This window comes from Siphateles boraxobius, unplaced genomic scaffold (genome assembly GCF_051911475.1).
Source record: "Siphateles boraxobius isolate OS27281-9 unplaced genomic scaffold, OSU_SipBor_1 119, whole genome shotgun sequence".
Taxonomy (NCBI): Eukaryota; Metazoa; Chordata; class Actinopteri; order Cypriniformes; family Leuciscidae; genus Siphateles; species Siphateles boraxobius.
The window spans coordinates 3,309,316-3,332,896 of record NW_027508721.1 but is presented as its reverse complement, the minus strand read 5'-3'; the positions used below and the strand labels follow the sequence as shown (position 1 = coordinate 3,332,896).

General features: G+C 43.3%; 1 protein-coding gene across 1 annotated transcript in view; it reads left to right on the top strand.

The window, feature by feature from the left end:
* Nucleotides 1-23,581, top strand: part of spock3 (SPARC (osteonectin), cwcv and kazal like domains proteoglycan 3) — a 55,845-nt gene that overhangs the window by 13,875 nt on the left and 18,389 nt on the right. Inside the window, exons 4-6 of the mRNA XM_077204580.1 lie at nt 6,258-6,366; nt 20,050-20,155; nt 20,342-20,441. Of these exons, the coding sequence (XP_077060695.1) occupies nt 6,258-6,366; nt 20,050-20,155; nt 20,342-20,441 (315 nt within the window). The remainder of the gene's footprint in view (nt 1-6,257; nt 6,367-20,049; nt 20,156-20,341; nt 20,442-23,581) is intronic.

The following is a 23,581-nucleotide window of genomic DNA, read 5'->3' as shown; positions in this document are numbered from 1 at the left end:
ATATAAATCATCAAGGGGGTCTGCGTTCACTTCCACTATGCAAACTGGTGCACCAGATTCTCTTGTGGTCCCTAGGGAAGTTACAATCCCTGAGAGCAGTATATATTCTGGGACATCAGAATATAGAGGCAGACATCCTGTCGAGACAGGGGCTGAGGCCCGGGGAATAGAGGCTCCACATCGAGAGGGAGGATAGGGTTGCACTATATTGGGAAAAAATTACATTACGATATTTTATTTTTCTGCAATATATATCGCGATATGAAAACAATTTCAGCAGATGACTTTGGAAAAAATTAATCATCTGAATGACTGGGGGGATTTTGAGTGTAAATCAGCATAGAAACTATTATAGTTAACTAATGTAGTTAACTAGAGTTTAATAAATGGAAACTTATTGTAAAGTGTTACCGATTTGTTAAGTCTCGTGAGTTCAGTGTTGGACAGATCAGTTGTTTTAACCATTCATTAAAGTGAATCGGTTCAAAGGAGTCATTAGTTCGCGAATTGGAGGTGTCATTAACGGACCACGGCAAACGTTGTGTGATTATCCCGGCAGTTAGGACATCGCACAATATTTGTCTTAACACAGAAAACATTTCATCACTGGATAGATTTTTGTTGTTGTTGTTTGTTTATTGAAAGTGTGGTTTATCTGAATGTGTGGGAACGCTTTTCAGAGAAGATTTTTCTAGCACAATTTACAACCAGCGGTAGTTCAGGAAAAAATATATATCCGAATGCTTCACGTGAAACTTTTACCATTGTGTATTCTCAAAGATATTCAGTCAACTTAATTCATTAATATGCGTGAGGGAGGGAGAGAGAGCAAGACAGTTTGAAAACGGTGAGAGTGCGCGCGCGCGATCGGGACTCTCTCTCTCTGCTCGTTCTCTCAGTTTAACAAGCGCAGCAGTCAGTCATCTCACTCACCGGTCAAATAAGGCTTTGGCAGGACAAAAATTCTCGTGTTCGTTCAAGCTCAGAAATAAGAGAAAGACCACTGATCTTTGTGTCTGCCCGGCTCACAAAAAAAAACCACGCAAATTCCAGTTTTCTTACGCTTGATGTTTAAACTGACAGGACTTAAAAACACATGCCAAAGATAAACTTTCACTATATGATGGTTAAACTTTGCAATTAATCCGCGAATCGCAAGCGTTACGGGCCGGGGAGCTGCTGGCCCGTACTGATCATGAATCACGGATCAACAACGATCCCTAAGGCTACTTACATCGCACATCCTGCGATGTGACTATCGTGGATGCACACATCGCGATATCGATGCTAAAACGATATATCGTGCAGCCCTAGTGCAGCCCCAGCCCTTTCTCTCACGCATCCAGCCCCACTGGGTCTGGACGCAATGGTGCAGACGTGGCCGAGGCTACATCTGTAGGCATTTCCCCCGATCGCTCTGCTCCCAGGAGTTCTGGAGAAGGTCGGCCAGGACGGAGTGAGTGTTCTGTTAGTAGCTCTGTACTGGCCAAGCCGAGTGTGGTTCTCAAACTTAATATTCCTTCTCGACGGCTCTCCCCTGGAGCTGGCGGGGGGAGCAATCCTCCATCCCCACCCAGAAACATTCAACCTCTGGGTCTGGCCTGTGAGGGGGCCCGACTCATAGACTCTGGTCTCTCAACTGAGGTTGTAGAGACATACTAAACTCCAGAGCTCCATCCATGAGAATGCTATATGCCCTGAAATGGAGAGTTTTTACCTTGGTATTATCTACGACAATGGGATCCAGTTAATTGTACTGTGGGTTCAATACTTGAGTTCCTGCAAGATTGTTTTGCTTCAGGGTTATCTCATTATATGTTTCCTTCGTGGCACCCTGAGGCTGAGGCCTGCAGTTCGTACCAGAATTCCAGCTTGGGACTTGGCACTTGTTTTTGAAGTTCTATCTGTCGCTCCCTTTGAGCCTCTCGAGTCTCAAATCTGTGTTCCTTCTAGCCATTTCCTCACTAAAAAGAGTAGGAGATCTCCATGCCCTGTCTGTATCTCCTTCATGTTTTGAGTTTGCACCCGGGATGGTCAAAGCGTTCCTCTATCCTAAACCCAGTTACGTACCTAAGGTTCCAACCAATGTACCACGGCCTATCGTACTGCAGACGTTCTGTCCTCAATCCTTCAAGGATTTAGACCAGGAGAAACTGAACCTCATCTGTCCAGTCAGTCCACAGATCTGCCCAGTGGAGAAAGTCTGATCAATTATTGGTGTGCTTTGGGCCCTCTAAGAAAGGCCTTCCTGCATCCAAGCAGACGGTTAGCAAGTGGATTATCGAGGCTATCTCTCTTGAATATGAAGTTCTGAGCCAGTCTTCACCTTTAGCCACTAGAGCCCATTCTACTAGGGGTTTGGTGGCCTCCAAGGCCCTAATTTCTGGGGTGTCCATTCAAGAAGTTTGTGATGCAGCTGGCTGGTCTTCGCCGCTTAAGTTTTTCAGATTTTATGACCTAGACATGGATACCCCGGGGTCCAGAGTTCTCATGTCGTGACAGTTTATCACGACAGGTTCTTGGCTGTATGGAATTTCGGGTATTCTCGTCCCAAAAGCCTGCCTTTTTCGAAGCTAGTGCGGTTTTAAACCGAATGTCCTTTTATCCTTTCCTGGTCATTATGTCACCCGCCCGTGACGCTAGACATGTGCCGGTATTCGGTAATACGATAAATCGCGGTAATGAATATGCACGATATTGTTATCGCGGGGACTTCGAAATACCGTGAAAAATAATAGATCCAAATTTAGATTTTTAGAACGCGCATCAGCTTATTTTCCATCAACCGCTTAAAAAACAATGCGTATATGCTGCGCAAAACACATGTGCACTTTGATGTAAACAATCCCCACATCACATGTATAAGCACTGTGTGCATGCAGTGCGCACTCTAGTCTAATGTAAACAATCCTCACATGGAGAAGAAGCACGGCGGAAGGAGGAACGCTGCCGACTATTTATCCCCCGCATGGCTGCCAACTCTCACGCATTCAGCTTGAGACTCACGCATTTGACACTTTCACACGGTCTCGCGCCACACATCCATTTTCTCACGCAGAGAAAAATCGCGGAGCAAAGAGGACACTGACACCAACAGACTAGACAGAGCAGGTTACTTTTGATATGAAAAAAATATCAGCTCTCAGGTTTTATAACGAAATTCAGACAATAAATACTGTTTTGGTGCTTGTAAATGTGACGTGACAGATCGCGCGCCTCAGATCAAGTAAACCGATCATCTGTTACTTTTTATTAAAGATACAGTACAACCCACCGAAAGGTACGTACTTTCGATCAATCAGTGTTTTTCAACCACGGAAAGAGGTCAATAACACTGCAGGAGAACAATTATATCACTGAACGTTACATTTACCTCAGGAAAGCCATTTAATGTTAGTTGACTATAAGAAAATAGCTATAGAGAGGAGTATTTTGCTAAATATGTGCACTATATTATTTTAATATATGTTTACTTGTCATTATATAATTGTTATTATAATGAAAATTACGGCATAGCTATCTACTGTAGCCTACCTAATATTTATCCAAATGAGTCAATATTGAATCAAGATTGAAATTAAATCCAAGAATTTAATTGAAATCATGAAAATTGTGTTAAGCAATAATACAAACAGTAGCCTCAGTAACCATGTAAACATTATAACATGTTGTCACTAAAAAATAAAATTAATGTTTTGACAATCACAATTACACATTGTGATGCAAGTTTTTTTTTAGATACCCCCAATCCGTCTGTTTCTCTTGTGCAATTAAAGAAGACGCCGAGCTGAAGTCAAAAGTCCGTCCTTATAGGCAGAATTTGTGCTTATAGCCATTTTTTTTGTTTTATTATTAGTAGAAATGGCAGAAGAATTGCCTTAATGATGAAATTCTTTTTATGTTATAAGCTACTCATTTTATTGAGGTCATTGGAAATGGAAAGATCTGTATCTCTTCGCCTTTGAGCCATATGTTGAGTGGATGTTAATCAGGCATTTATGTTGTGTGAATTCAGTCACATGCTGTGGCCTAATACCCATATCATCACGCTACATCCGTCTGAGAAAATGAGAAAACTGCTTTTTAAGACTCTCTATCACATCAAACTCTCAGTGTGCAGTAAATCTTACGAGATTATGCATATTCGAAAGTCATTAGAAGCCCCTTGAATATTCATCACAAGTTCACATGCAAATGACTATTGATAGAGCATTGAGTGAGTCAAAAAGAGCAAGTAGAGCAATTTAAAACGGATTCTGATCATACGCAGACATAATGATGCACAAATCAATCACAACATTTGTCACACACACACAAACTCACACACACACCCACAGACAATGGACTCAGAGTGTGCTGAGGAGATTGGGATTGGATAAGTCCTAAAGCCTGTGCAGGATTTGACTAAGGCTCTTACCATGTGAGGTCAGAGAGCGTTCGAAGTGTGGTTGTGTGTGGGTGTGTTTGTGCTTTGACAAGGGGCAGGTAAAGGATGAGAGTGTTTGTGAGATATTGTCTTTCTTCCTCTGTGCATGTGCGTGAGCCTCTAAGGACTATAAAGGCACTTAATGTCATTAGTAGTCTTTTTTCTTTCTGTCTCTCCTTTTCTACTCTTCCTTTTCTCTCTCTCTCTCTCTTTCTTTTCATCTCAGAGCATTAGCTTCAGCCTCTTTTTAAGGCTATAATAGAAATAGAATCCTTATTTACACACACAGTGAAATCAGACAGATCATACTTAGCATATACATACAAATACAACTGTCTGTTTCTTTCATGTATTTTTGTTTTAATGCTGCACCTGATTCTACTGATTTTTGGAGTTAAGTGGTTTTAGTTAAGAAGTTAAGGGCATCTGCTGCTCAGTGGGCAAATCCACTAAAGAGTTACGCCACTTTTGTATGCTGTAATGCAGTGCAAAAACCTGCGCATTGTTTACTAACCACCACCAATCCAGCTTAACCAGATTCTAAATGTGCTAATGTAGCGCTTAAAGTCTAGTTCACCCTTAAAGTCTAGCTCACTCAAAAAAGGAGAATTGCTCATCCTCGTGTCATTCTAAACCCATAAGTTCATCTTCGAAAAACAAATTAAGAAATTTTTAATTGAACCAGAGAGATTTCAGTCCATCTGTTGAAAAAAATTTCAAGCGTAAAAAAGACATTGTAAAGGCATTGGCATACTGTAGAGTTGAGAATTGACCCCTACTGTAGAGGGTTTTCAAACTGTGGGTCGCAGAGTGGGAAAAGGTGGGTCATGCAAAGTCACTTGGCTGCAGCTAAATTTGCGTTTCAGTGAATGACACACACACACACAAACAGTTAGTCTAGGGCTGCACGATATACCAACATCAAATAGAAATCGCAATTTCCTAATGTTTTATAGTATATCACACATTTTCTGCGTCTCAGAGTGGCTCATATCTTTATTAAGCGATTTGGTGTGCATTATTAAGAAGAAACTTGTTAGAATTCAAATGTCACAAAAGACTGCATCAGGTCTGTTCATTCATCTCTGTCATCTGTTCAACTCAGCGCTGTTGTCTTTCAGAGACATGGTCTTAAGAGTTCGTTCTTTGCATTCCCTCATGTGCATTTGGCTACCTACCAACACATAAGGAAAATATGTCTGTAAAAAGCATTTTAGATGTACACAGAGAACGAGTATGAGAGCGTGTTCTGCGCTGAACACCGCGATCAATTAACACACTGTTTACAGCACGGATGAGTGAACTCAGCATGGATCACAGTTCATATCCAGACCAGAGCGAGCATGTCCAAACGTGAACATGCACCGTGTATGCGCACATATTCAATCAAGTCTTCTTAAAATGTTTGCATTATACAGTGGTATTTCTGATCATGAATGTGATGACACTATGGATTATTTACTTAAACAGAAATTTGTTGTCATGGGTTTATACCTCATTTGTTCTGGTGAAAGCTGAAATGTGCTTGCATCACACGCGAGTAAAAACCCAATTGTTTCTTATACCTCAAGCAAGCATGTTTGAGCTTTCATTAACCATATTTGATGTGCTCTATGTATGTGTGTTTCATTTGGGAATATAAATGAAATCTGCTTTATCAAAAGCGATCATTCATTTTCAGAAGACACACAGCGTGTGCATCAGTGTGCACAATTTATTCTTAGTTAATTAATTCTTAGCAAAGCATATAGCTAAATATGACAAATATATTTATCTGTTTGTATACATATACATGTGTATATATATATGTTTATTTTTGCATGTGTTTCAGCTCTGGACCCTGCCAAAGATCCGTGCCTCAAGATAAAATGTGGCCGCCATAAAGTGTGTGTGGCAGAAGATTACCAAACACCCACCTGTGTTAGTCAACGCAGGATGAGGTAAACGTCTGACTCACAGTTGTAGCTCATTACCAAAACAGTAGTAAAAACAGTGTACAGGCATGGACAAAAAGATTGGCACACTTGCTGCTTGGATATGTGTATGACATCCTGAATTACATTCACATTTTGGAGCATTAGAAAGCTGCATATCGGTCGAAGATCAACAGTTCCCTTTCAGTCTATAACGTTGGACGTAATCGACGTCGACTGAATGGGGATCGCGTCAGAGAGCCTATCATCTTCGAGTACTATTGAACGAGCCAATGTAATTGGCGTGCGTGATTCGCATCACACACTCCGCCCCCGCGGCGCGGGTATAAATACGGAAGTGGATGCACGCACTAGCTGCCTTTCGCTTCGGAGCCGATCGTTTGATGTCTCTGAGAGTGTTGTTGTTTACAACGAGCGAGTGTGTCGGTGACTCTCCCAGTGCTGGTGTTCTACAGCGCGAGTGCAGCTGTGATCGCGAGCCTTTAGCTCTCAACTGCTGTTTTAACAGCAACAAATTTCTAAATGTTTGTGTGTGTTGATGGCTGGTTAGAGGGTGGAAAAGTGAGTGCTTCACTGTTTCAGTTCTCTTTTCAGTGTTGCCGCGGTCATTCCCCTGTGTGCTCCGGCACTGGTGACGGTCCTATTTTCTGAAAGAGCAACACGGGTGCGTTTGCGTCTTTTTCAAGATGTCATTCCACCTGTGCGTTTCTGGATGCGATCGTTCCCTTTTCCTCTCTGAGTTTTCGTCTGTTCCGACATGGCACATGCACAGTGTTGAGCAGAAATGCTCCTGTTACTCAGTGAAGTTCTTCGCACTCAAGTGTTGAGCAGAAATGCTCCTGTAGCTCAGTGAGTTTATCACACTCAGGTGTTGAGCAGAAATGCTCCTGAAACTCAGTGAACCTATCACACTCAAGTGCTGAGCAGAAAATGCTCCTGAAGCTCAGTGATCTTCACATGTTGTGTTGAGCAATGCCCCTGTCTTTTTGTGCCCGTCGCTTGCACCTATTACCCCTTTTCCACCAAAAAAGAACTGGTTCGGAACTGGTGCTGGTTCAAAGTTGGTTCGGAGTTGGTTCGGAGTTGGTTCAACTTGTTTATTTTTCCACTGACTAGAGCGCCCAGCGAACGATGTGGTTACGTCACTGTGTACGTCGCTATACGTCTTCGCTAGAAACGCTTGCAAGTACAACATTACTTTGGGATTATCTCGAACTCAAAAACAATTGAAATAATGTAAGTCTTTTAATATTTCCCTTTGATATGTAATCTTGTCTGATTAGTTATATACCCTTGTGTCTTTTTTTTCTTTCCATTTATTTGTGCTATATTGTGACTATTTTCTTCTTTGCTTACATAATGTTTTCAATAAAAAAATAAATTAAAAAAACTAGAAACGCTTGCGCCAACTTCAAGCATAACAAATACAATGGCGGACTACATCGTGTTTCTGAAAATGTTTCTCCTGGCTTTACAGAAAAATGTTTAGAACACATCTAAGCCCCCAGCCCCTGACGTAAGCATGACGTGGGTAAAGAGCGGTTCTAGTCCAGCAAAGAGTTGGTGCCGCTTTGGAACCAGTTTTCCTGGCCGAGAACCGGTTCTTTGGCTGTCGAAAAACAAAGAACTGGTTCGCGCGCAGGCACTGGCTCCAAACCAGCTCTCAAAATGCTTTGGTGGAAAAGGGGTATACGGTGCCAAGTCAGGAGGGAGAAGGTCTTCATAGTTGCCCCTTATTGGCCCAACTAGACCTGGTTCCCATCGACAGCCTTCCTGACTTCCCCTGAACACTTTTTTAGGGATGGGGCACGATGGCACCCGCGCTCTACCACTGGAGATTTTGGGCGGTCTTACATCTGAACGCGGAGGTTCAGGTGGCTATCAAAGGGACATGTGATAGTTACCATCACTTCTGCGAGCAGCCCCTAGAAATGGGTAGCGTGCTTACGCCTTTAGAAGTGGAACCTAGTCGTTGATTGCGTCTTCTCTCCAGAGGAGAGCCTGAAAGCTTTCGATCACTTCAGTGCTCTCTTTCCTGCAAGATGGGTTGGAGTAGGCTGTTTTCCTTCCGACGCTCATCCTGATGCAGAAGTATGAGGAAGCACGTCCTGATCGTCAGGTTCCTGAGGAGCAAGGTAATGTAAATCCTTGCGTCCCTCTTTATCCTCTTGGGCCTTGTCTCTGGTGCAACTGCACTGCATAGACCGCCCCTGAACCACTGCAGGCAGTGAGTTAAAAATTCTGTTATATCAGTTCTCCTGCTTGCGTGGTCTCTACTAGAGGGTAGGGACTTTTTCGCTTTCGGTCAACGTATTGTGCCTGGAGTTCGGGCCGGCTAACTCTCACAAGCTGAGACCCCGGCTCGGATTGTGCCCAAGGTTCCTACCTCTCCCGTAATAGGAGCAGGTGGTGAGCCTGCAAGCGCTGCCCCGGAGGAGGCAGATCCAGCCCTGGCTTTCTCTGTCCGTTCGCTTATAGCGGTTAGACGTGTACAGAACGCAAGCCATAGACCTCAGACCAGCTCTACAAATATCTGTTAGGAATTCAGCAGAGAGGGAAGGCTGTTTCCAAGCAAAGTTGGCCACTTAGTGCTTTCTTTCATTTTCTGTAAAAATTCCGAGATGCAACATGTCCACTTAGGTGTTGAGCTCCTCTATGATGAGTGTAAAGTGCTCTGCCTGGGCGTTGACGATATGCTTTGCTAAACAGATTCTAGAGTTGGGGGCTGGACGACACCTAGTTGCTTCCTGTGGGCTCCCTTCTCATGAAGCCAGTTTCACCGTGAGCCCGGTTCAAGTGTCGGCTTGCTGCGCCATTCCCCTCCTATGGACTGGATACGTGCGCCTTTCTACTCCAGTTGAGTTCCCTTAAAATTGACCCTTGTAACATTCCTCCACACCCCTCCGACGTCGGACGTGCGGAACGTCTGGTGTTAGGCCTACCACTTGTAAGCAGTGTGTAACCTGTGTTAGAATGGGTCCATAAGTTGCGGTCCCTACGGCAAACCCCATATGTGTATTCTTCCACGATACGGCTCCCTACGGCGAGCCCGTGTCTTCCCTCGGCAGAGTCTCTCTGCCGTCACTGTCCGGTGAGTCTCCCCCTGTCTTAGGCTGGAGCCACCCCAGTGTTATTCCATATGTTATACTGCCCGGTCATCCGCCCAGTTCATATGTGTATTTTCCACATTTACCTCCCTTCGGGTAGGATGTGCTTCCGCAGCGTCCCTTCCTTCCAATGTACTGGAACGCTTTCCCAGTGGTCCTGTAGGAACAGCAGTGACTTCCCTGGCCTAAGCCCTGTCCTTCCCCGCCTTAATTGCAAGGGCATCAGGAGGCTTTTGAACGTAGTCTCCTTGCCACCACCGCTGGACCACCGCTGTTACGCTCGGCTACTCGGCGAAAAAGCAACTAGTGCATGCATCCACTTCCGTATTTATACCCGCGCCGCGGGGGCGGAGTGTGTGATGCGAATCACGCACGCCAATTACATTGGCTCGTTCAATAGTACTCGAAGATGATATGCTCTCTGACGCGATCCCCATTCAGTCGACGTCGACTACGTCCTCCGTTCGCTCCGTCAGGGAACGGTAGGTTGCATACGCAACCAGGAAGTTCACCAAACACCCAGGAAAGGTTGAAAACAAAACACTGAGGGCCCTACCTTACACCCGGCGCAATGCAGCGCCAAGCGTGACGCAAGTGTTTTTTGCTAGTTTTAGTCTGACGCAGTTATCATTTTCACGTCCCGCGCCACATTGTTTAAATAGCAAATGCCTTTGCGCCCATGGCGTGTTGGTCTGATTGCTGGTCAACGCGCATTGTTGGCATGTTGCTATTTTGAGGCACTTGAAATAGACTGTGCCATTGAACTGAAACATGGTCTAAAGTCAATGGCGCAATATTTTTTTTTTGTTATTTAAAGGTGCTCTAAGCGATGTCACACGTTTTTTAGGCCAAAACATTTTTTGTCACATACAGCAAACATCTCCTCTATCCGCTAGCTGCCTGTCCCCTGAACACACTGTAAAAAACTGCGTTCTCTGCAGACACCCCAGGCTCCAAAAACGGCAACAAAAACAAACTGGGCAAACCCGCGGCACGAAGCATAACAAACTGTTACAGCCAATAACCGACAAGAAGGATTTGGGGGTGAGGTTTGGGGGGTTAGCGCGCGGGTTAGGAGGAGGGAGGCTCTAGCTAGCCTCCGTTTTGTTTGACAATACTTTAAACGTCAACAAGAAGTGACGTAAGCCGCCCCTACAGACGGGTCCACAACGCACGTATACTTTGCTTATTAAACACACAGGGACGCACAGCAGTACACAAACATGCCAAATATAAAAAAATAAAAGGATTAAAATGTAAAAGATTACTATTGTGTACATAAAGATATGATGGAATGAATCCGGCTTGTCCCGTAGATGGTTTGCTTGCGCACTTTTACCTCGCGCACGAGCAGATCCGTTTGTTCTTTCCAAATTACGTCATGTAAATAGTGAAACCACCATGGCGCGAGCGTAACTTGCATTTAAAGGGAATGGGAGATGACTCTGATTGGTTTATTGCACGTAAACACACCCATTACTCATTAAGAGAATAGGGACAAGCCTTTTAGACCATTTTTCCCGTCGTTAAACTAGCAAAAGTGGATTCGGACATGCCCTAACTGCACTTGCGCCCTGTGCTTTAAACCATTCGTTAACGTGTTAAAATAGGGCCCTGAGTGGAAAGCAGTGAGTCCCGAATTAATTTCTACTGAATATCATTGGAAAAATCTGAAAATAGCAGTTTTGAAGAAACTATTAACAAATGCACTGAATGTCATTAGAGGCTTTGGAACTGTTCAATAGCTGTTCCACCAAATATTAAATCAATGGTGCCAATAATATGGTACACCTTTCAGTTTGTAATAATTCCATAATTTTTCCAAGGCAGATCCACTGCAAACTAAACAAATGCATAATGTGGATAACAAAGGATGTTTTATTTAGAAAAAGGAATGTGCTAATATTTTAGGTCACAACTGCAATTGATTTTATTATGGAGTATGTCAGTAAGTTAACATTGCGGTTGCATTTTGGAATATATATATATATATATATATATATATATATATATATATATATATATATATATTCATATATATATATAAATATATATATATTATTTTTTTTTTTTTATTGATTTTATATGGTACATTTTCCTGCACATTTTATGTTCAGTATGTCAAAAAGCTTTTGAGAGGAAACAAGGACTGTCCTATGTTCTTACCTAGTCAACCTATCCTTGAACTGACTGGGCAAACTTGCCTGCCAAAGTCTGGGAATTAGTTGTTCTAAGAGAGAGCGAGAGTGAGTGTGTGTGTTTTTTTTTGTGCGTGTGTGTGTGTGTGTGTGTGTGTGTGTGTGTGTGTGTGTGTGTGTGTGTGTGTGTGTGTGTGTGTGTGTGTGTGTGTGTGTGTGTGTGTGTGTGTGTGTGTGTTTGACCGAGGTGAAAATATGGCACAGACTGACCTGGATTTTTGCAAACAGTGATTGTTGTTATGAAACTAATCATTTAGTGAATCGGGGGTGATAGCATCAAACAAATGTTGTTGTTTTTAAATGGCCAAATGAAACATAGACAAAGAGGAATATTAAAAATAAGTATCACAGAAATCAACAGAAAGACAGAAAAATACATAACAGAAGTATGGGAAAAAACAACATTGGATTCTCAACTGGTGGGTCGCAACCCAAAAAGGGGTCACAGGTACTATGTTATAGGGTTATGGGCAGGTGGGGAAAAACAAATCTCACATAATAAAATGCATCTTATATATATATATAATTGTGTGAAGCTAAATGATTTAAAAAATATATCAAACTTGTAAAAAGAGAAGAAAATCATTCATATATATTGTCAAAGGTAACGTTAGAGCAGTGGTTCTCAACATTTTTGATTCCATGGTCCATAACATGGTCCAAAATATTTAGCATGCTAAATATCTCATGGGTATCAGTGATGCTTCTGTCAGATCGCGTCTTTGATAATACACACAACGCGATTGTCACTCACATAAATGAGCACCAATTTGCCTCTGATTTCCGGCGTTTGACTGCGATTTCCACAAAACTGTCGGCGAGTGAAAATCGGGCCTAAATTCGTGCAGTGTGTACGTGGTAGGCAGTATCGGCCAACCAAACTAGACGCAAATTAATTTGTTACTTGGTAGAAGTTTAGCATACAAAACTAGACGCAAATTAATTTGTTTCTTGGTAGAAGTTCTAGTGCTGATCCACTTTTGCATCGCGACGCCTGCCCACATTTGTGCGTTGATGGGCGTTCCTCTGTTTACCGCTATGGGCGTGGTTTTGACCGAGCATTTTTGTAGTAGGATATCTAGAACAGCGGACCTGCTAGAGACTTCCCCCCCGTCTCCATATGCTCTACTTCTATTGGATAGTCTCGTCACGTTCAACGGAATTCATTTGCATAAAGATTGGCATCGGCCAGCTTTTTGGCACGCAGCATTTTTCAAAATGAAGCACCACCTTCCCGGAATGCTTTGCGGGCGCGTTAAAGTCGCTTGACATCACCCATAGGAATAAAGTGGAGTGCGGCCATTCTCTGCTGCGGCGCGTGGATCAGCACCGTTAGACAAATCAAAGAATCCTATAAATGCATTTTAATAAAGTACTGAATCAGAAATTGTTGTTGATTAAATCAAATTATGTAAAGATTGAATCATTCTGCTTTGGTATATATGGTACGTATAAAAATCAATTTGCTGTAAACCCAACGATTCCTTCTTCATTTAGCCAGTTCCCTATCAGGGAGCTCGAGCTGCGTGACAACGCTTTGGGAACGCCCCTGCGTGAGTGCGTAATGAAGCACGTATGAAATCAGTCCAATGGCGAGACGGAACGTCATAGGCGGGTGACGTCATCGACCAGGAAACTATATAAGCACCCCAAAACACAAGCGCGTCTTCAGCAAGCGCTCTGTGTGTGAATATATCAGTCTGTGTCTCAAAGTGTTTTTGTCTGTCCTTAGAAATTGCTAGGCAGGAGTTTTTCACATATAAAGAAACTATAAAGAGACAATATATATATATATATATATATATATATATATATATATATAATATGGCGAGCGAACAGCAGTTCAGAAAGTGTGTTCATCCCTGCCCACGTTATATCCCGGGTGGGGACACTCACGATCTGTGTGTTGTTTGTATGGGAGTGCAGCATGCCCAGTCAGCTCTCGAGGGAGCTGGTTGCGAGCATTGCGAGTGCATGTCAATGAAAACGCTCCGCTCCCGCCGAGCCCTCTTCGAGGAGAGTGGTTCGGTGCCCGCTCCCCGCGGTTCGGGTCCCGCTGCTGCCGAGGCACAGCGGAGGCTTCAATCGTGGGGATCGCAAATGGATCTATCAGCGGGGATTGAGACGGGCTCTGCCTCAAGTGCCTCAGATCCGGGTGTGGAAGCACGCGCTGCGGTTTCTCCCCCCCCAGGCTGAGGCACCATCACTTCAATTATCCAGTTCTGAGGATCTGGATGTTGAAAGTATTGATACAGCAGAGACTGGGGACTCGTCACTTCAGTCTCCTGCTAGTGAGGAGCTTATGGAGGTGCTCACTCGTGCTGTAGAAAAATTAAGCATCGAGTGGCTAGCTGATAGACAGGAATCTTGTTCAAAAAGTAAACTAGATGAAAGATTTCTGCCGTCTCGTTCTGCACCTTCACGCCGGTGTCTTCCATTCTTTCCTGACCTCCACACCGAGGTGTCGAGGTCATGGAAAAGACCAGTGTCATCCAGAATATTTAGCCAGGAAACATCTGTTTATTCAATGTTTCTGGGGCTAAGAATTATGGTTATGGGGCGATGCCTAAGGCTGAAGCAACGCTAGCGAGCCATCTATCTCCAGATACGGCATCGACATTTAAGACACTGGCATTGCCCACAAAGCCATTAAGAAATACCTCGGCTTTGGTGGGCAAAGCTTACTCGGCGGCAGGTCAAGCGGCAGCATGCTTACATACTATGTCGATATTACAAGCATATCAAGCAGACCTTTTAAAAGAGATGAGTGAGGGGGATGAAATTAGTGCTGACGTAATTCGAGAATTACGTCAGGCAGCAGATCTTTCTCCCCGTGCCACCAAGGAGACGGCCAAATCAGTGGGCCGTTCTATGTCAGCCATGGTGGCAACAGAGAGACACTTATGGTTGAATTTATCCAACATGAAGGAAAAGGAAAAATCTTTTCTCCTGGACGCCCCGCTTTCAACTGCTGGCCTCTTCGGTGACTCAGTGAATTCGGTCATAGAGAGGTTTCAGGAAGAGAAACAGCAGGCGGTGGCGCTCCAGAAATTTCTCCCCCTCCGTGTTCATGTCTCCGGGGCTGCTGGGCGGGAGCAGCCCCGGCCGTCGAGTTGCTTCTCATACCGGGCGCAACAGAAAAGGAGTGTCGCGTCTCGTGCTCCTCCCCAGCAAGACTGGGCCGAGGCGCGGCGCTCTCAGACGAGGTCTTCCAGGGGCAAGGCCGATCTGAGGACGGTTATTGTCGCCAGGAAGGCTTCGTCGAAGAAGAAGCCCTGACGCCAGAAACGTCAGGGTATTGAGGGTGGTCCCCACCAAGAGAGAAAGGTTTTCGCTGCAGTACACAGCGCCCGTTCTCTCTCGGTGGCCTCAGGGGCCCGTTCTGCCAACCCCGCCTGCGTGCCGGGGCGTAGACAGTCCCAGCGAGCGCTTTCCCGAGGGACGCTCGCCCGCTTTGAGGAGTGGTTTAGAGTGGTCAGACCAGTTGTTCCCTGCCGGTGCGCCGTTACAGGGCACTGTGTCTGCCACTCAAAATATTCCAGAGGCCAGTCTCGAGAGACTGGTACCCTTAGTAGAATTTTTGGCAGAGTGGAAAAGCCTTCCAAATGTATCTCATTGGGTCCTGCAGACTATCGAGAAGGGGTACGCGATTCAGTTCAGATCACGCCCGCCTCGCTTCAGAGGGGTTCTGCCCACAGAGGTGGGCCCCGAGCAGGCTCTGGTTATGGAACCGGAGGTGAAAACTCTCCTGCTGAAGGAGGCTATAGAACGAGTTCTTCCTCCCAGCAGAGAGTTGGGTTATTACAGCCGATATTTCATCGTTCCAAAGAAGGATGGGGGGTTGCGTCCAATTTTAGATCTGCGCCTGTTAAATCGCTCAGTAGGGAAGCTCAAATTCAAAATGCTTACTCTCAAGCAGATCGCGTCACAGATCAGGTCCGAGGACTGGTTTGTCACGATAGATCTAAAGGACGCGTACTTCCACATTTCCATCCTTCCACAACACAGGAAGTTCCTGAGGTTCGCTTTCGGGGGCGAAGCGCACCAGTATCAGGTTCTTCCGTTCGGCCTAGCACTGTCTCCCCGAACTTTCACGAAATGTATGGATGCAGCTCTGGCTCCGCTGCGACTCCAGGGCATCCGCATATTAAACTATATTGACAATTGGTTGATTCTGGCTCAATCGGAGCACCAGGCGATTCGGCATCGAGATGTCGTTCTCGCCCATATCAAAAAGTTGGGGTTGAGGCTCAACGCCAAGAAGAGTGTGCTTTCTCCAGTACAGAGGACCACTTTTCTGGGCGTGGTTTGGGATTCGATGACGATGCAGGCACGTCTGTCTCCTGCTCGTATAGTTTCGATTCTCTTAGCCGTCAAACAGGCAAAGCTAGGCCAGTCACTCACTGTAAAAGAATATCAGAGGATTCTGGGTCTGATGGCAGCAGCGTCCAACGTTATACCTTGCTGCCTGCTGTACATGAGACCACTGCAGTGGTGGCTCAGGACCAATGGGTTCTCCCCGAGGGGAAAGGTCCTGTGTTGGGGGCTCAGTGTCGTCGTGTAACACTAACGACGGACGCCTCTCTCACAGGCTGGGGGGCGATCCCCCCACCCCGAGGTGGTGGAGCTCCAATGGAAACATTTCGTTCGTGCCGAGGTAGACCTATTTGCATCCAGGGAAACATCACACTGCCAACTGTGGTTTTCCCTAAGTCCTCCAGCCCCTCTGGGGTTGGACGCGATGGTACAGGAGTGGCCGAGGTCACGCCTGTACACATTCCCCCGATTGCTCTGCTCCCAGGAGTTCTGGAGAGGGTTCGCCAGGACGGGGTCAGTCTACTGTTGGTAGCCCCGTACTGGCCGGTCCGAGTTTGGTTTGCGGACCTAATTTCTCTCCTCGACGGCTCTCCTCTGGAGATTCCGATGAGGGACCTTCTCTCTCAGGCGAGCGGGTCGATACTTCACCCCCGCCCAGATCTATGGAGATTGTGGGCTTGGCCTCTGAGGGGGCCCAGCTCATAGAATCTGGTCTCTCGACTGAGGTCGTGGAGACCATCCTCCACTCCAGAGCTCCGGCCACTAGGAAATGATATGCCTTGAGGTGGAAAATGTTCACCTCTTGGTGTGGAGAACACCAGCTGGACCCAGTTAACTGCCCGGTGGGTGCAGTGCTGGAATTCCTTCAGGAGCGTTTCTCCACAGGGTTATCCCACTCCACACTGAAGGTGTATGTGGCGGCCTTATCTGCTTACCACGTCCCTTTGAGTGGTGCTTCTCTCGGGAGACACCCACTTGTAACCCGTTTCCTTCGTCGCATTCTGAGGCTGAGGCCAGCAGTTCGCACGAGGGTGCCGACCTGGGACCTTGCGGTTGTTCTAGAAGGTCTCTCTCTAGCACCGTTCGAGCCCATTGAAGAAGTTTCGGAGAAATTCCTCACTCTTAAAACTATCTTTCTTCTGGCTATATCTTCATTAAAAAGAATAGGAGATATCCAAGCTCTGTCGGTCTCTCCCTCGTGCTTGAAATTTGCACCAGGCATGGTGAAGGCTTTCCTCCTCCCTAGGCCGGGATACGTTCCCAAGGTACCAACCAATGTGGTCAGGCCTATTGTACTGCAGGCTTTCTGTCCTCCTCCATTTCTGAAGTCGGACCAAGAGAAACTAAATCTGCTTTGCCCTGTTAGGGCCCTACATGCCTACATCCATAGAGCTGCCCTGTGGAGAAAGAGTGAACAGCTAATCGTTTGCTTTGGACCCCCTAAGAAGGGCTGTCCAGTATCTAAGCAGAGGTTGAGCAAGTGGGTGGTCGAGGCCATCTCACTTGCCTATGAGTCTGCCGGTCAGCCTTCTCCTTTGGCTGTCCCGGCTCATTCAACCAGGAGTATGGCTGCCTCTAAGGCTATCCTGTCAGGAGTATCAATCCAGGATGTTTGTGATGCGGCAGGCTGGTCCTCACAACACATTCGTGAAGTTTTATCATCTCGACTTCAGCTCCACTCCAGGGGCGCAGGTGCTTTCGTCCGAATGTGCGCTCTGACTTCACACAACGGACACTTGCTCGTATGGCGACGTTGGTATTAGCGTTCCCAAAGCGGTCACGCAGCTCGAGTTCCCTGATAGGGAACGTCTCTGGTTACGTATGTAACCCTAGTTCCCTGAAGGGAACGAGACGCTGCATGTCTATGCTAGGGCTGGGTGATAAATCGATTTTATCGATTAACTCGAATGTGTAGTTTACGCCTATTTTTTTGAATGAAAATCGGTTTTCTCTTTAACAACCGCCGACGCTCCCCTCTGGGTTCCTGTAGTTCCGACCGGGCTCAGCGCTTGCCATGATAGAGATACACAAACAACATGGCAAATGAACAAGACCGCAGCAGCAGAGGCACACCCGCCGAAAACATTTACAAGCTGAATCTGCAGGGCCGCCAACTCTCACGAGTTCACTGTGAGAGACGCAATTTTGTCACTTTTTACACGCTCTCACGCCACACATCCCTTTTCTCATGCAGAGAAAAATCGCGAAGCAAAGAGGACACTGACACCGACAGACAAGACAGAGCAGGTTACTATTGATATGATCAGATCCTCAGCTCTCAGATTCTGTCAATTTTATTACGAAATTCAAACAATAAACACCGTTTTGGCGCTTGTAAATGTGACGTGAGAGAACGCTAACAGATCTCAGTTCAAGCGGCACGTGAACGGATCATCTGTTACTCTTTACTACCAACTTACCGAGATGTAATAAAATCGATCGATCAGTGTTTTTCAAAGATGTCCATAAAACAGCTGGAGAACAACATATGCCACGTAACGCTACATTTACCTCAGGAATCCCTTTTAATGACCCATAGCACGCATGTGGACTTAAAATAATTGCTATAGAGAGGAGTATTTTGCTAAATATGATAACTATATTACACATTCATTGTATTTTTACCTATATCATTAAAATAGTAATACGTTGTTATTATAAAAAACACATTATATTTAATTTGAGTTAGTTTTAACCTTTAATAATACCAGCTGACAGGGCCTCTGTTTACAGCATTAGGTGAATTTTTTTTTTGAGAACAATTAACAACACATTAACGTATCTACCATACCTAATATTTATCCAAACGAATTTATATTGAATCAAGATCAGAATCAATTCACAAGAATTGAATTGAAATTGTGAAATTTGTGTTAAGCAATAATAAAAACACTAGCATACCAGTCATTGTGCTAATTAACTTAATAAAATTGTTTAGTTACCAAATAATTTGACAATCACAACACGCTTATTGTGATGCAAGTTTTTTGTTTTTTTACACATCCCCAATTCCAATCCACCCATTTTATTTTGTTACATTTTCAATGTTTTCAAAGACAGGGCCTGTCCTCTTGTCTTTTTGGCTTGTTGTTTCTGATTGTAATTAAATCCAGATCAAATCCCATAAGGGAATATTAAAACAAAATAAAGTTAAAACTTGTTTTGAACAATTTCTTTGTCATCTGCAGATTGATTTTAAGTAGGGAGAGAAAAAAAAACGATTTAAATCGTAAATCGGATTTTTTGTGAAAAAATCAGGGATTTTTTTTTTAGGCCATATCGCCCAGCCCTAGTCTATGCCATACTCCCAGCATGCCCGTGAGCACTTGCTTCAGTCTTATCAGAAGCTGACGCGCTTGTGTTTTGGGGTGCTTATATAGTTTCCTGGTCGATGACGTCACCCGCCTATGACGTTCCGTCTCGCCATTGGACTGATTTCATACGTGCTTCATGACGCACTCACGCAGGGGCGTTCCCAAAGCGTTGTCACGCGGCGTCTCGTTCCCTTCAGGTAACTAGGGTTACATACGTAACCAGAGACGATTCCAACATGAAGAGGTTCTTAACACCTCATCCTCAAAACCCATGAACAAAACTATACAAGGGACAATAAATTATGAAAATATTCACTTAACACTTTAAGCCCATATCAAAAAGTTGGGGTTGAGGCTAAACGCCGAGAAGAGTGTGCTTTCTCCAGTACAGAGGACCACCATTTATTTAGAATAAATATGATTTGTGTTGACCAGAATGAGCATAGTGTGTTTATTTGAAACCATCAAAGAGAATTTTTTTAGAAGCAAAATTGTCAGTTTTCCAATTCTCTCTGTCATATAATGTTGCATTGGTTCTATGTAAATAAATTTCATTTGATTTTAGATAAATTTTTGTTTAATTTTTGTACTCTATTGGGTCGCTACTGGATTTGCCATGTTAAACTAGGTAAGCAAACCAGTGCAGTAGATGATAGTAGGAAGAAGACAGATGAAAAAAGGCTGCATTTCTGCAATATTGTTTGGCTTCTTCATTGTTTGTGTTAGAAGATCAATCTCTCTTTCTGTCTGCAGTTTAAAGGACATGAATTTGAATTCATCACTGCTGAAATGCAAAAGATGTCCAGTTGTGCACCCTGCACCTGTTTGTGGAACAGATGGGCACACTTACTCCACCAAGGTAACACACACGCTGCTGTTTGTGAGAACCGCCACGGTGTGTGTGTTTCTGTATGTGTATTCTGTCTGAATTGCTTTTCATAATGCTGTGTCACGGAGGTATTCAACCAAGAGATTAATCCTCGATCAACAATGTACTTATCTAATCTAAGCTTTATGTGCGTGTCTGTGTTTGTGTGTGTTGTAGTGTAAACTAGAATATCAAGCTTGCATCTCTGGGAAGCAGATTTCTGTGAAGTGTCCAGGACAGTGTCCCTGCCTTTCAGGAAATACAGCAGAGAAGAGAGGTACATGCACTTTATCGATGCAGTTCATTTCTATTAGGCCTATACTTGCACATACTTGCACACAAACACTGCCTTTTTGTGGAATGGAATATGTGCACTGATTATTTCATACACAGACTGACATAAATCTACAGGCAGGTGAGTTTTTATCATGGTTGCCGGACAGTTGCCCTTCAGGACCAAAGTTGCCCTTTCCTGCTGTACAGTATTGCATTTAATATGAATTATGGACAGGTCAATAACTAATAAGAATGTCCACAATAAATGTTTTTAAAATTCTAGTTTAAAACGCATTCAGAGTTCTTAGCAGTGTATTTTATATTCATGTTAATTTTGAAAAACATTTTAAAGAAAATTTTTAATTTAATGTGACTAAAAAAAGTCATGTGGTGTAAACAGCAATAACATTTTACCCTCAAACCTTAAATACATAAGAGTGTACACACCTTATAAAAGTTTAAATATACACTTCCCTTCAAAAGATTAATACGTTTAGTGAGACTTTTTTTAAAGAAATGAATACTTTTATTCAGCAAGAATGCATTTAATTGATCAAAAGTGACAGTAAAGACATTTTAAACGTTACAAAAGATTTATATTTCAAATAAATGCTGTTCTTTTGAACATTTATCAGTTTCCTATGTTTTTAGGGAGTTACACCACATGACATTTTACAACCTGAACTAATCGCCTTATCATTAAAAGGTACACTTTTTAAATATATTTTAAAAGACTTTTTGACCTTGACAGACTTTGATATAATTTCCTGCCTTACCGATGAATTAATAATGAAAGATTATACTAAAATGCTTAGGGTTCATTATTAATTTTTATTATGATATCAGAACAGTTATGTCACTGTTACATTTTACATGTTATGCCCACCAAAACATATCAAAATGAATTTTAATGTAGAAATTAAAAACATGCTCATCATAGACAAGGTGTATATAAGTCTTTGTATGCATGAATTACATTTTTTAATAATTTAATAGATCCCGACATTGTCATTGACCCATTTGCTACATTATGGTCACATGATCTCATTAAGTTGATTGCTTATTTCAGCGAGTGGTGTCAAGTTATAAGCTTGGAAATCCAATGATGTGTAAAAAATATGTAATAAAAATTATTATTTCTCCTCAAGGAGGAGAGATTACAAAATCACAGCTGATATTACTTCTGGTGCATTTGTCACACTAGAAAATGTATTCCATATTTGTTGTATACTGCATATTTTAGCTAATTTAGTTGGTCATCCATGTATTCTATACTTACCATGTATAATATACAGAGCATACTACATCTCATGTCATTACTAGATTAACCAAATTACTCTATATATAAAACCAATATTTCATCTCTGCAGCTGTGGAAAGTGATGTGTACCCTCTAGGGTGGATATTTGGCTTGTTTTCAGCTGCAAGGAGAGCAGAAAAAAGAGATTTCAATACACCAAACTAGACTTATTTTGTGAAGATTCTCAAAGCTGAATCCCTTAGGAACTTATTAAATGTTTGCTGTTCCAGATTGTTTCTGTCAGTGTGTTTATGTGTGTACGTATGAGAAAGACAGCACGGTAATGTTTGCTTTTATCATTATCCCAATCAACATAAGTCCTGTCTTCAACTGCTCTGCTTAAGACTATAGAGAAAATTCAATCACCTTCGCCATCAAAAGATTGTGTATAACAATGATAACTCACGGCTCAAATCAATGCAAACTAAACTTAAGATCATGAAACTGAAGTCACAATGGTTTTTTTGAAGGGGTGAGAAGTATGAATGTTTTTGTTTTTCCAGTTGCCAAATATCACCAAGACCAAATCTCTTCCTTTTTACACTATCATTCAAAAGTTGTTATCAAAAGTTATCATTCAAGAAATTAATGCTTTTATTCAGCAAAGACGCATTAAACTGACCAAAAGTGACAAGATTTCTATTCCAAATAAATGCTGTTCTTTTGAAATTTCTGTTCATAAAAGTATCTATCCTGAAAAAAATTATCACAATTTCCACAAAAATATCAAGCGGCACAACTGTTTTCAACATTAATAATAAGAAATGTTACTTAAGCACCACATCAGCAAATGTTTTGCCATCACAGGAATAAATTAAATTTTAAAATATATGAAAATATTCTGTTATTTTAAAGGGGACATATCATGAAAATCTGACTTTTAAGGGTCTACCAACCCAGAAAACGTGAAGTAACCAACTAAGTAACTTTGTTTTAGTAAGCCTTTCTCTGCAAGCTTGTCAAAAAATATTCAATCTGATTTTGCTCCACTTCTGACGTAGGAAGGGGATCTTATCATAATATTACCACCCCTTAATCTGCATGTTTCCACCCAGGGCGCTGTCATTTGGTTTTCGCAAGCAATAACAGTGCAGCCAGAGCAATGGTAAAAATTCGAGCAAAGTATGCAAACTGTTCTGTCGTTGGGTGCACAGACGAGCACAGAACGCTATATTACGTCTTAAGACCGTCTTATAAAGACCTCATGCAACTGTCTCAATTTGTGTAAAAGTTAAACCTGACGGTACATGCAAGTCGACCAGATGAATCAATGTAACTCCACAACAACTACATAAATGTATCCACTAACCATTCAGAAACGTCCAGGTGCAGTATAAAAGTTGCAACCTCTTCCTGAGTCTCTCCGTAAGGCTGCACTCCGCTACTGGTTATTTCTGAAATTTGACTGAGATTCGCGTGTTTTGTTATTGCCGTATTATCCGAAGCTTGTGTAAAGGATCGGCCCTCTTCTGAACGGGGGTGGGAAGCAGCAACTCATTTACATTTAAAGGGACACACACAAAAACGGCACATTTTTGCCAACACCCAAAAAGGGGCATATTTGATAAGCTATAAAAAAGGGATCTGGGGGGTATTTTGAGCTCTGACATTTCGCAGACTGGGGACACCATAGATTTATATTACATCTTGTGAAAAGGGGCATAATATGTCACTTTTAAATTGCAATAATATTTCACAATATGCCATGGAACGGCGGAGAGCATGGGTTTCCTTGGTAGCACAGAGTGTGTGCCTGTGTGCTCTCTTCGCATTGAAGTCAACACCGTAAGCCCCGCTCGAAGTGTCTGCGCCATTCTCCTCCTATGGACTGGATACGTGTG